This window comes from Loa loa, assembly GCF_000183805.2.
Source record: "Loa loa unplaced genomic scaffold supercont3.41, whole genome shotgun sequence".
Classification (NCBI taxonomy): Eukaryota; Metazoa; Nematoda; class Chromadorea; order Rhabditida; family Onchocercidae; genus Loa; species Loa loa.
This window is the reverse complement of record NW_018108221.1, coordinates 157,308-169,953: the sequence shown is the minus strand read 5'-3', so window position 1 is coordinate 169,953 and position 12,646 is coordinate 157,308. Positions and strand designations below refer to the sequence as shown.

The 12,646-nt window shown below is 33.0% G+C and overlaps 4 protein-coding genes across 4 annotated transcripts; 1 reads left to right on the top strand and 3 right to left on the bottom strand.

Moving 5' to 3' along the window:
* Window positions 1-182: 182 nt before the first annotated feature.
* Window positions 183-5,310, top strand: LOAG_08436 (hypothetical protein; the record flags this gene model as incomplete). The annotated part of the gene is made up of 16 exons (XM_020447705.1): window positions 183-240; window positions 462-686; window positions 820-960; window positions 1,210-1,386; window positions 1,505-1,685; window positions 2,003-2,087; window positions 2,205-2,349; window positions 2,627-2,730; window positions 2,977-3,117; window positions 3,235-3,471; window positions 3,788-4,000; window positions 4,083-4,134; window positions 4,261-4,358; window positions 4,451-4,573; window positions 4,643-4,739; window positions 5,075-5,310. The coding sequence occupies 16 exons, from the start codon at window positions 183-185 to the stop codon at window positions 5,308-5,310; spliced, it is 2,313 nt and encodes a 770-aa protein (XP_020302095.1).
* Window positions 5,311-6,082: 772 nt separating this feature from the next.
* On the bottom strand, window positions 6,083-6,805 carry LOAG_08435 (hypothetical protein). Its single transcript, XM_003143967.2, has 2 exons — window positions 6,652-6,805; window positions 6,083-6,364 (listed from the first exon to the last, which is right to left on the bottom strand). The coding sequence occupies exons 1-2, from the start codon at window positions 6,787-6,789 to the stop codon at window positions 6,326-6,328; spliced, it is 177 nt and encodes a 58-aa protein (XP_003144015.2). The 5' UTR covers window positions 6,790-6,805; the 3' UTR covers window positions 6,083-6,325.
* A 396-nt stretch (window positions 6,806-7,201) lies between these two features.
* Window positions 7,202-8,084, bottom strand: LOAG_08434 (hypothetical protein). Its single transcript, XM_020447704.1, has 3 exons — window positions 7,932-8,084; window positions 7,798-7,839; window positions 7,202-7,539 (listed from the first exon to the last, which is right to left on the bottom strand). Exons 1-3 carry the CDS (start codon window positions 8,068-8,070, stop codon window positions 7,367-7,369), a joined length of 354 nt encoding a protein of 117 aa, XP_020302094.1. The 5' UTR covers window positions 8,071-8,084; the 3' UTR covers window positions 7,202-7,366.
* Window positions 8,085-9,815: 1,731 nt separating this feature from the next.
* Window positions 9,816-12,579, bottom strand: LOAG_08433 (hypothetical protein; the record flags this gene model as incomplete). Its single annotated transcript, XM_003143965.2, has 9 exons — window positions 9,816-10,182; window positions 10,478-10,636; window positions 10,757-10,915; window positions 11,092-11,187; window positions 11,389-11,544; window positions 11,630-11,724; window positions 11,814-11,922; window positions 12,185-12,384; window positions 12,501-12,579. The coding sequence occupies 9 exons, from the start codon at window positions 12,577-12,579 to the stop codon at window positions 9,988-9,990; spliced, it is 1,248 nt and encodes a 415-aa protein (XP_003144013.1). The 3' UTR covers window positions 9,816-9,987.
* Window positions 12,580-12,646: the final 67 nt, after the last annotated feature.

Genomic DNA, 12,646 nt, shown 5'->3' with positions numbered 1-12,646 from the left:
TATATATATATATATATATATATATATATATATATATATATATATATATATATATATATATATATATATATATATATATATGCGGCATATCGTTTTTTTCTACCCGGTTATTGCCTCTTCACAGTGTTTTCCTAGGTCAATTTTTGTTTGATATATCTTCAAGATGCTCATGCGTTCGTAGCATGTATGACTGCACGTGGGACGCGGTCGCATATGCACCTGCAATTAGCTTACTAATTGGTTTAATAGTCTTAGAACTAATATATTGGTTGTCAGTAACTGAATATGAACTTTGATAATGATGATGTCTGAATGAAGTGCTATTTACTAACGCATTTTTTGAAAAACACTGAAGTGAATGTTGTTATTGCTACCGATATTTAAATTCATGAATGTTTTCGGTTTCAATTCGAAGCATTAATACCTTTTTGCACAAAATTATGTATCTAGTTCATTTCCAGGTGTCGGAAAACGCGAATGCTTCATTTGTGAAAAGGCGGACGGATTTGAAGATAGGGAATTTGTTCGTTGCCCTTCAACTAGCGTTGAAAATAATTGTAATGATGAGCATGCAGCCACTGTTGACGAGGATGCTTCTGCTTTCGGCCATAATAAAATTAGGAAATGCAGTTTTCCGTCATGCACTTTGCGATTCCACGAAAATTGCCTTTTGATTTTTACAGAAGGTCCTTATTCAAATGGTCTAAGTTTCTTACTACGGGTGTCCTCCATTTGTTCAAATGAACAAAATAATTGCTATCGTTCCGTTAACACTCTTATATCTGCATGTATTGATATTTACGAGAATTAAATTTAAAGGTGACTTCCTGCCAAGAATGCACATATTGGACAGACATGGTGATCTTTGTATTAATTTAAAAGATAGCAAAAAGTGGATATGTCCTCAACATGAATGCAATTTTTGTAATCAGGAGCTTTTACGAACACGGGCTTTTCAAGGTGATCATTTTTCGCATCATTTTCCTATAGCATCGTAATTTGTCAACCTTTAAAGTCTAAGTTTTCTTAAGATATCTTCTACGAACTCAATATTTTAGAGACTGCCATTATGATGACCAATCGGTGTTTTTGTCAGTCTTCAAAAAGATAGTCTGAAGTCAAGCAAACAGAAAATTGTATATTTAGTTAGAATTGATAGGTTGCAAATCTTCTCAAAGAGGCCTATAGTAACTCACTATTAATTTCCAGGTAAATTTATACGATGCGTAAAATGTGTGTTCGCTTGGCACCGTTCATGCGTCATCGTTGGTTCGCTGCATATGGATCGAAAACGTGATCGCTATATTCTTTGTCCAAGGCACTGCACTGTGAAACGTGCTTCAAAGCGAAATATCGCATACTGCATCAAATGTGAAAATTCCTTTGGTAAATTTTACGGTAAAGAGAAGGAAAACAGTGGTGGGCATGTTCTAATTTGATGAGACGTAAACTACCAATTATAACAAAATGTTTTAAATTTATGGATTCTTACATTCTTTTGTAGAAGATGAATCTCACAAAGTGGCATGTAACTCCTGCATACGTTCTTTTTGCCGAAGCTGTGTTGCTGAGAAAAATAAAATCAAAGATACGGAAATTGGAGATAATGCATTTATATGCGATTTTTGCCGATGTTTCGATTTCCCAAGAATTGGTGACTACGTTCTGGCGACTTACAAATCCAAGTAATAGCCGCCATTTTTTTCCTTCTTTTTTTCTGTATGGAACAGTGACTTAATACATTTCACATTCGCGAAACTTATACTACTTGGAATCTGTACGGGAAGTATTTGGTAATGTTTCGTTAGCAATTCGAAAAAAGACTTTTTTAATTTGAATTTGTGGAAATGAAGGAAAATAATAGTCATGAATTTTAATAAAGTAGGAATTTGTAACTGATGCATTTGTTTCCTCTAATCTCTAATCTGATGTGACTAGTTTTGTTCCAGTATTTTAAATAGTTTGATAAAGAGATTTATATAGATGAAAATTTATTTTTCAGCTTTTGGCCTGCAAAGTCTCTCCATGCTGATTTATTGCCATTATCATTGTATTCTATGAATAATTTGGTTGAAAAACTTCGCAAGGTATCGATATTTTTCGTTACAATTTCTCAAGACTGAGAGCCATATTATCCGTTACATTATTGTGCGAAAACTCCGTACTTTCCTTTAGATTTCTTATGTAATTTATTTTTATTTTAGCCGGGCTATGTGCTTGTTCAGTGGATTGAAGGATTAGGTGTTCCAAATTATGATGTCGTGACATGTAGAGACTTGGTTCCACTTCCAAAAACATTGAATTGTTCGTTTTGGAAGCGTATGAAGACACATGCAAAGATTTACAAAGGTCTTTTTTTTCTTCAAAATTGTTTCATGTATGCGTTGTATAATTGTGCCACAGAGATTGTTGTGGAAACAATGCTGCACATTATTCAGAATGAAACTCTGATTGAGTTATGCTTCTTCTAACATCATATAACTCTTTGCGATTGGTGGGATCTCTTTGAAGATGCAAAAAGTATAATGCGTGACTTTTTTCTTAGTAGCTTAGTAGGATTTTTCTTCAGAGTATGAAATTTTTGTCAGCATAGTTTTGTTGTATGACTGGGTGAGTGAAATTTTAGCTGTTGAAGCTATATACGCTAATTCGAAAGCAGCATTTGGTATCAAGCGTCCCCTTCCACAAGAAGTTGAGGCAGAAATAATACCAAAATATACGAGAATTAAGGTGTCTTTTAAATCAAATATGTTTTTTCACTTTCTGCATATTACTTTGTTTCACCATTTTATATTTTATCAGTTGGATGTGAGTAATTATTTAAAGGCTAAAAAAATTGCTTCTAGAAAACAAATTGTCAAAGGGATGAAAGACTGAGAAGGATAGCTGAAGTTAAGACACAATTTTTGTGGAATTTCCAAACTATGAATAGGATGCCGGTTTACTAGAGAGGTGTAGTTGTGTCATGAACTTCAGGTAAATATAAACATGCGGCTAGCGAGAGCGCCATCGGATACAACTGAACTGGGTCACTGTAATTGCGAACCTATCAATGGAATGCGCTGTACCATTGCTCATAATTGCTTGAATCGGATTTTGATGACGGAATGTCCTGAGGTTATTATCTAGTCAAACTTTTTTATTAAGTCCTTATTACTGTTGATTCCGTGATCCATTAAACAGCATTGTGAATGCTTTAAAGTTTTGTAAAAAAGTTTAAAAAGGATTTTATAGGACTGCGATTTAACTTACTTCGGAAGGCGGAACGCACTTGTAGGCGGTACAAAGCGACAGATTTTAAAAAGAACTACAAAATTGATTGTTAGTGAAAATTCCCTTTTACCGTCACAACAGATGTGTGCAAATAATTTTTTGCGGCATCATGATACCAATGATGATGATTTATTTATGGAGGAAAAACCAACCATCCTGAAAGGTTTCGGTGCCTTCGCGAAATGTGATATTAATAAAGTAAGACATCAAATAGTATGGTGTTTTTAGTTCAAAAGTTTGTTTAAAACTTTGTCAGTTTTATCAATAAATAATTCAAAAATGGAGTCCCCGTATATTTGTCTTGACCGAAGAAAGAAGCCTATTTATTATTGTATTTTAATTAGTTTCTTAAATGATTAGATCGAGAAGAAAGGAATATCGGATTTCGCTGTTTTTTTTCCTTTTTTCTTCGTGACATTCGAATTTTTTTTTTTATTTTTACATCGTTTTTTGAATGCTAATTGCATATGAAATAATGAAGAAACAAAACTGTGTTAATGAAGTAGTCTTTTAGGGTACTGATTTGACCGAATACGTTGGACATGTGATGACGAAGGAAGAATATTTCGAAAAACTGCGGTTTCGTTGTTTATTTAATAATTTGGAGGCATCATATTTTGGAATGCAATTGACAAATGATTTTTACGTGGATGCACGAAATTATGGCAATATTGCTCGGTCGTTCAATCATTCATGTGAACCGAACACTAAAGTGGATGCTGTGGTGGTGTGTACCTCCGTTTACCATTTGGATTCTTTTATTTCTTAATTTATAATTACCAGAGTTCTTATTAGTGGTTTCGTTGCAGGTTGATGGAATTTACAGACTCAAAATTTCGACAATTAGAGATATCAAAAAAGGTAGTCAATAGCTAAATTAATGGAATCATCAAGATTTTATTATATTTTTTCTTAAATTTATTATGGTATACTTAACGTTGTATTTTCTATCACTAGTCATTAAAATTTCTTTGCATAATTTTTTAGGTGAGGAGTTAACCTTTGATTATGACACGGAAATTATTGAAGGTCTTGTGGGCATGGAATGCTTATGTGGTTCTACAAACTGTCGACGCATAATTGGAGTAATCTCCATTTCGCCAACTTTATTTCTTTCCCCACTTTTTTTACTCGTTTTCCTTGTCCTTTCGCTGTGTAAGTAGAATTAAAGTTTCAGAAAAAGGCAAATACAACACGGAAAACTACAAGTGTAAAAGGTCTGTCTCTGTTAAATGAACATACCAATAATAACGGAGAAGGGATTGCTCAATCAAAAACAACCGGATCCAATTTCAGTGAGGTAATATTTGTTTTGCATATTATGGAAGTAAGTCTTTAATTTTCCAATTATAAATTAACTTATTTATAGATGTGTGAAAATATCGGTCATTCCGCGCAAGAGCATGTACAAAATAAGCGAAGGAAATATGCTGACGAAAACAAAGATGCAAAGAAAGATCAAGCTTGTGAGGTTTCCGGACTTTATTTGATCAATTAATAATTTATTCAACTTTAAGATAGACGGTTTATGTAGGAACATTCGCATTATAGCGGAAGAGATCGTACGATAAGCATTTTTGGTCATTCACATACAGGTTCTCTATATTTTGTTGTTAAATGCAATAAATTAACGTTATTTTGATATGGAATTTTCAGATTCTGTGATGATAAAGAGGAATGGTGAAAGAAAGCGACCACGGAAATTACAAATATGTAAATTTTGATAATCTTAACATAGCGAACGTTTGCTAATTACTTTTTATGCCATTCCCCTTGAATCCATCATATAAATGACTTGCAGGTATTTGTGAACAGATCGGTCAAAATGACGAAAATATGGGAGGAAGTGAAACTGAAAATCATTTGTCCTCAGGAAAAGATCTAGCAAATAAAGTTGCCAATGCTTCCGTGAAAGATGCTCATTATCAGTCAAGGGAAAAGCAGTTGATTGACTCAGAGAATGAATTTCTTAGAAGTTCTACTGCTGAACAGCTGGAAAGAGGGGGAGATGGGTATAGACAGAAACTATTTTCTTAAACTGCCAAAACTAGTCTAGTAGGCATTAGATCTAATTCGTCTTTTCACACTAACAAAACTTCATGAATTCTTATTTGACTTTACTAAAAATTGTTCACTTTGTTTGAAATTCATTAAGAAACTGTGTTAATAATTGATAATGAATTCTTGATAGCTGATGTTGCACAGACAGCAAAAGATGAAAAAAATGGGAAGAAAACAGTTTATAGCTAATCCATTAGGTATTTCATTTGTTGTCTTAAATGTGTATGCGTGTTCATATATTTTAAACGTTGTAAACGTTTAAAATATATTTTTGCTGTATAGAAAATCATTTTTCTTATGATTATGAATATATTCCGGTACTATTTTGTTTTGGATTTCAAGTTTCCTCTAATGGTTACAATTGAATGGATATTACTCTAAACATGAGTTAACACGGTTAATGAGAGATCTCTTGTTTTTCGTTCTGCATTTTCTCTAGTTTCCGTGATTTTCTGCTTTAATTGCCGTACAAAATCCATTTATTACATTATCTGTATTACTTTTTTCCGGTTCAGGGTGCTCCATTTATGCGATCTAATAGTCTTCTTATAATATTATTCTTTTTTCTTGAACTTGAAGTGGTTTTTTTTTTGTTTAAATGTAACGAAATTTATTCTGAAGCACTTATTTCAGTTGCTTCTTTTATTTGTTTCTGCACTATAATATTTTAAATTCAGCGTTACACTCGAAATTCATGTTCATGCAGTTTGTTGGTGCTTATTTTGTCTATCGTTCTTTCTGTATGACAAGATAATGTAACTTTACTGTACACATATTGGTAAAGAAATAATGAACTTTGAATTTTCTGCAAAGATAGTTTCATTAACTCGGTGATAAATGGTTTAAATAGTAGTACATTCAAGTGGATAAAGCATCAGTGAAGCGAAAGCCAAATTTTATATGTAATGCAACATTTGAATAGATATTACTTTGAACAAGAGATGGGTTTTGTAAAGCAATAAATTAATTCACAGATGATGGATACTGTTCTTCAATCGATATTTTTATCGGTAGTGTATTTGCCACTTGGCTGAAAACATCAATTTTCCTTCACTTCGTTCAGTTAAAAATGTGAACAATCTTTGAATTGTTTTTTGAATTTGAGGAGGAAGTAACGAGTAAAAAGAAAAGGAGGAAACTATGGTGACACATTTGTGTCATAAACAAGGTAATTTGCTTCTTTGTCTTTCTACCATCCGGTAATGTAATTTGCTTCTTTGTCTTTCTACCATGAAATGTATGTTTACGGAAATATAATTCACGTTGATGGGCTACATGATTTTTTCTTTGTTAACTTCAAAAGACAATAAAACTTACCTTCCGAACTTGGTCCAGTTGTAATAAGCCCAGGAGGTATACAGTTTTATCCATGGAAGCTGTAAAGAACGGCCAGTAAACGTCTTCATTTTGATGTCGATGAAGTGTTTTTTTCTTTTTTTTCACACAACTTTTCATTAATATATTCAAATGCATGAAATTTCATATCTTACATATCTTAAATCAATTCTAATGCTAAGGGAAATAATGGTGCTGGATTGTCAATAAGGAGCAGTGACAGTAAATTTAAAGTAATGTGACAAGATGATTTAGTAAGTCTGAATTTCTTACTCTAAAATGGAGTGATAATTTATCGTAGGGCATATTTTCTTTCAGGATATTGGAATTTTATATCAAAGATAGAAAGCTTTTGAAGGAATGTCACTTAGCAAGAAATGTTATTTTTGGAAATAGCATTTCTTGTAGCAATCTTATCATACCGATAGAATAGTCTCTGAAGTATAGATTATAAATCGGAATTTTGTTAAAAAACAAGAAAGACATTGTGTCATTATCGTTCATTACAGACATTGTGATGTTGTCATTTCTTGCAGAATCAACCGTTTACTAATTATTCATAGAACAATTCGCAGTATACATTGTAAATGCGAGAAGAATATTAACACTTTGGATAAATAACTTGAGAATTTGATTTGGGATCAACAATGATCTTAGAACTCAATCATTGGATTTATCAGAGCGATACCATAGGTGGTTATTTGATGTGTCGTTCTTCTATAAATTTTGATTCTCTCTTTCGATGTATTCTAGGAACGAAATTAATTGTCGTCTCATTCTTTCCATCCTTATCATCCTCTTCACTGCTGCTACTGCTACTGTATCTTCTGTCTTGCTTGTCTCCTGCCTTATGAACATGAAGTTCGTGTTCTGTAAAGTTCACCATTATCACTGATAACTGTCATCTTCTATTAACATTAACAGTGATTACTTATATCAGTTTGCATCTTATACTTTAAAATAATTAGCAGAAGAATTTTTGAGATATCGATGCATATGTGAAAATGCCCCAATAAGAAGGCACGGAATGAAATCAATCAAAAATTTGAGTCACCAATTACCAATTAACTAAACACCAATTAACTAAACATTAACACCAATTAGCACCAATTAACTAAACATTCATACCATGTCCTCTGTCTTCTTTATGTCTGTCTCCGTCATCATTTCCTGCAAAACCTGGAATTAATTATGGGTAGTTATATTTTCATTCCTGAATTACAGTACTTCTTGCAAAATGAAAATATATAAAAAAGCTTTACTTGAAGAAGACGAAGCAGTAAGTTCTGAAGTATCATCTCGATCGCTTGTCTTCTTTCGGCCACTCTTACTACGTGCTGCATCCATGTGCGGGAGTAATACACCGATTAGCAATGCCCCAACGATTACTTTGATATTCATCGTTATGTTATACTGTTAATATTCATTGTTTCATTTTTTGTAAAAGAGGGGAAACTTCTAACAATGGATCAAGAAGTTAAACATGCTATATGTACGTTTATTCATTTATCATAAATTAAAAAAAGGATATTTGTAAGTTACTTCGGAGGAGTTGTATGAAATTTAAGAATGAAATCTTAAAGATTTTAGGTATAATGCCTTGGGAAGTTAACAATGTAAGGTATAATATACTTCAATGAGATACCTTCTCATGGGAACGAGAATTTGCGGTAATAAATAAATAATGGCTGAAGTGAAAAACAATGTGAGCTCAAAAGAATCAACTTATTAATAACTAATAGAAAGAAGAAAATCCATTTAATGCATGCAGGATAACATTGTATATGACGAAATATTTACAAGAAGTAGTAGTTTTTTTAAAACTGCAATGATGAAGGGGGAAAAAAAAATTATTTTGATTTCAGAAACTCGTTACTGTATTCCTTCTATTTGACTTCATTTAATAGGAAATAACAAATTTATAACATATTTTATTATTGAAATTAAGAACCTACCTGTTTTTTTTGAAATATTTTATTTTAACACTGATAAAAATACTTTAAGAAAAGTTATCTGGTAAAAAGTATTATGATAATGCAATATGTATAAAGGTATTAGTCATTGCGCACTCATATTAAGACATGAACTGCAATCGATCAAGTTAATTTAATTAACGTTAATCAGGAATGCCTTTGGATTCTAAGATAAATGAAGTAATTTTTTTTCCAAAAATAAACCATACAGATTCATTATTATACATTTCATATGCAAATTATTGCTAGATTTTATGACATTCGTGACTAATTATTTCTAGAAATTACCATCAAAATATTTGGCCAAGTAATGAAATAAAGGAAAACATAAATAGGGAAGATTACTGACAAACTACTAGTGTTAATCAGCTTGAAAGATGAACGACAGTGAGATCAATTCTGGAAAAGCAACTGTCTCCATCAGAATTGAAACAAAAACCATTAGTTCTTCATGAAGAAGCAACAAAGTAAAGACTGCTGATAAGCGCCTTGAAATTGAAATAACAACTCCAGTGAAGCACGATATTAATTACAATCCTATGGCGTACAGACACACACATACACATGCACGCACATACACATACACATACACACATACACACACATATACACACATCTTCCTACTGCTACCTTTCCTTTGCTGCCATATGTACTTTCAATCCGAATTTTCTGGACCTTTCAAATGCTTAACATCTCCGCAGTAACAAGAACACACCAAAAGATTAACCGGAATAACATCACTATTTTAAATCCATCCTAAGCAACCAATTTCCCTTTTTTTCTTTTCTCTACTCACTAGAATATTATCATTGCAACCACAGTATAAAATTAGAAAAATCACTTCAAATATGAAAATCTAAGCCTAATCCCACCGCACAAAACCAACTGGTCGTAACTCAGTAAGTCTACATCTTCAATAATTTGAACTTTTTTTTAGTACGACCTTCCCCAAAGGATGAGAACTTCATAATATACTTCATTGCCATTTATCACAAACTGCACTTGTTGCCTCCACGCCTCCTTTTATGTGTCCGTTTGATTTTTAATATCAGAGCATTGCGAAATTTTTATTATTACATAATCATTGAAAATAAGAAAAAAAAACAGCATTACAAACATATCATCACACTGCGTGTGAATCATATATTCACATAAAAAATGAAAAAACTGGAGCTCGCTGAATTTTATCGCCGGAAAAACGAAGATGCAATTTTTTCCATAATAGCCCCGACCCATTGAATGAGAATGACATAGGATTTCAAAATTTATAAATTAGATTGGTAATCTACTACTTTCAGTTCAAACAACTTAGAAACCAGAAATGAGAGATCTTGATAACTAAAGCTTATCGCTCTTTCTTCGTTTCTATATTATTCTGAACTGTTTCAGTTGAGCTCTGTAGGTCATTATCATTAGACAGTTTAGCATCCGTCAACTGTTTTTGTGATTCTTTTTCACCAGTTGGATCTTCCAACGAAACACCATATTCATTAACACGTGTTGGATCAACGCGATATATCCACCTTTGGTAAATATATATCTAAAACAAATTAAGCGAAATGAATATAAATGTCAGATTAGATTTACAAAAGCCTAATAATAAGATAACACAAAGGGTTAAGCAGTTGAAAAGTCATCTTGGAAATGGAAGGCCAAGAAAAGTCGCTACCAAGAAATTGTTTACCAGGAAGTTCTGGCGCATTCGTATACACTTGATCTATTAGTCCAACAAAATTCAAATTAATTTGTTCTTGAAGATTTGTCTAAGAAATAACTCAACACTACATGCTTGTAAATGATTGGAACGATTTTTCATTAAAAAGTTGACAACCAACCAAAAACACAATATCATCTCGAAAACATCCTAAGCGATACATTGTTGGCATTCTGATGACAAATGCAAAGAGATCATCGATGAACGTATTGATGAATTTGTATGTTAGCATACGCCAAGGTAAATGAGCCACAGATTTTAGCTTATAATTTATAAAAAGCTGAAATATTCAACAGATCTCTCACTTTTCCTTCACGATTAAATTAAACAATTATGTGGAAATACATATCAAATATCATTTAGCAAAAAGAATGAATTTTTAATTGCAGTAAAATCTAACCTGTGGTGTCATCATAATAAATCCAAATGTAAGTAAAAAGCTGTAAAGCATGCTCAGTATCCAACTATACCAACCACGTTGTTCGACATACATAAGAGAGTACACTGCATAGCCACCAAGTAGTGGAAATAGCACCCATGACAGATATTTGAAGGCTAACTAAAATTATATCACGCGTAACATCAAATTATCCAACAAATCTACCACACAAAACTTCTGACGATTTCTGTAGACATGAATAAAAATTTTAATTTTCCGCCTACTAGGAATAAAGTTATGTACCCTCGAGAAAGCGAGTACAACTACTGTAATAAACCGTAACCACACGCACTAACCTGATCATATTGTTTCGTGTCCGATTCAACATATGATCCCTTATCGGTAAATACGATCGTTGGCAAGAAACCAAATAGTTTTTGAGTCCGATCAACCTTAAATGATAGTTTCAAAAATAAGTAGTGAACTTCAGTCAATTAGGAGGAGTGTAGTGTCGAGTATGAATTACAAAGACAAGAGACATTAGCTGAAAACACATATGCATATTATATATTATACCCGTCGGTTTAAATTTTGCGACAAAAGATGGTGGTTTCAAATATGTTGTTTGTGAATTATGAAGGTGGAAATCTTACACTTATATTGACACATTTCGGTATTTTCCATAACTCAATCACTAAACCAACTCCAACAGACATTTTGATAATCCAAGAAGTATCGTTATCGCAGATGTATAGGAAAACGATGACAGATTGGAACACGCTGAATAAAACTGAACGAACAGATAAGCCCTGCAAAACAAATTCGAGATAAACAGAAGAATAAGCAACACTTCAAAAGAACTTAGGAATTCCGCAATAGAAAATTCCCACATACCTCCAAGCTCTTTCGTGATCTCCAAAATTGAATGTCATTTTTGAAAGCCAAAAACTCGAAAACGGTGTGTAGTATTGAAACAGTAATTGTCAGTCCTGCAAATAGCGGAATTTTCTTCGAATGATTTCCAATAAAAACGGTTTATTAATAAAATAACGGCAGATTCGAAAACGAAATGGCTAACCAAGTAATAATGGACTTGTTTCGAGAAGTGCTTGCTTGATTGAGTCCTGATCATCATCCCCATCCTCAAATAGTTCACCACCGAACATCTGCGACCATTTCCCACGCATCTGCAGGTAAGCAATTTGTAAAAAGTGCCGGAAATTGAATTAAAGAAGAAATTTTCAGCAAAAACAGAGATGGAATGTAGGTCGAAGGACTGACGTACAAAACCAACTACAATTTTGAACGCTAATTGCTCACCATACTTTTTAGCGCTTTATGCAAACCAAACAAAAATTTTTTATTTGATCGGCTGAATAGAAGCGCGGGAACTTGTTCTGAAGATTTTGTCTCGTAATGTTTCACATATTTTTCCTACGCAAAACCAACCTGCTGCGATGCGTATAGCTGCCATTTAAATAATGATATTGGGGCATACCGGACTGAGAGCTTTAGTTCTTGAACTGAGCTATTTATTAACATGTAGTCGGCTGCCAAGTTCCAATAGTCATTGAAAAAGAATATGGGCTTGTAAGTGTTATCAATCGGGTCAAACTTTACAGCTTCATCAAGGGGAGATGGTAACGAACCTGCAAAACAGATCGCTACTGATTTAATAATGAACTCATTAGGGGGAAGCAAGACAACAATTCGACTACCCTTGCTTATGAAGAATTTCATGTAAATTTTTATAAAAACATTTTACCTCTCTGCCATGCTGTTTGATCATCGACAAGACTGATCGTTAAATTGGGATGCCAATAATTCAGTACTTCAAAACTCATCACTTCAGCCTTCTTTTGTTCTTCCTCGGTCTGCTCTGTTTTGCCAGTAAGCAGATTTTGTGTTTTT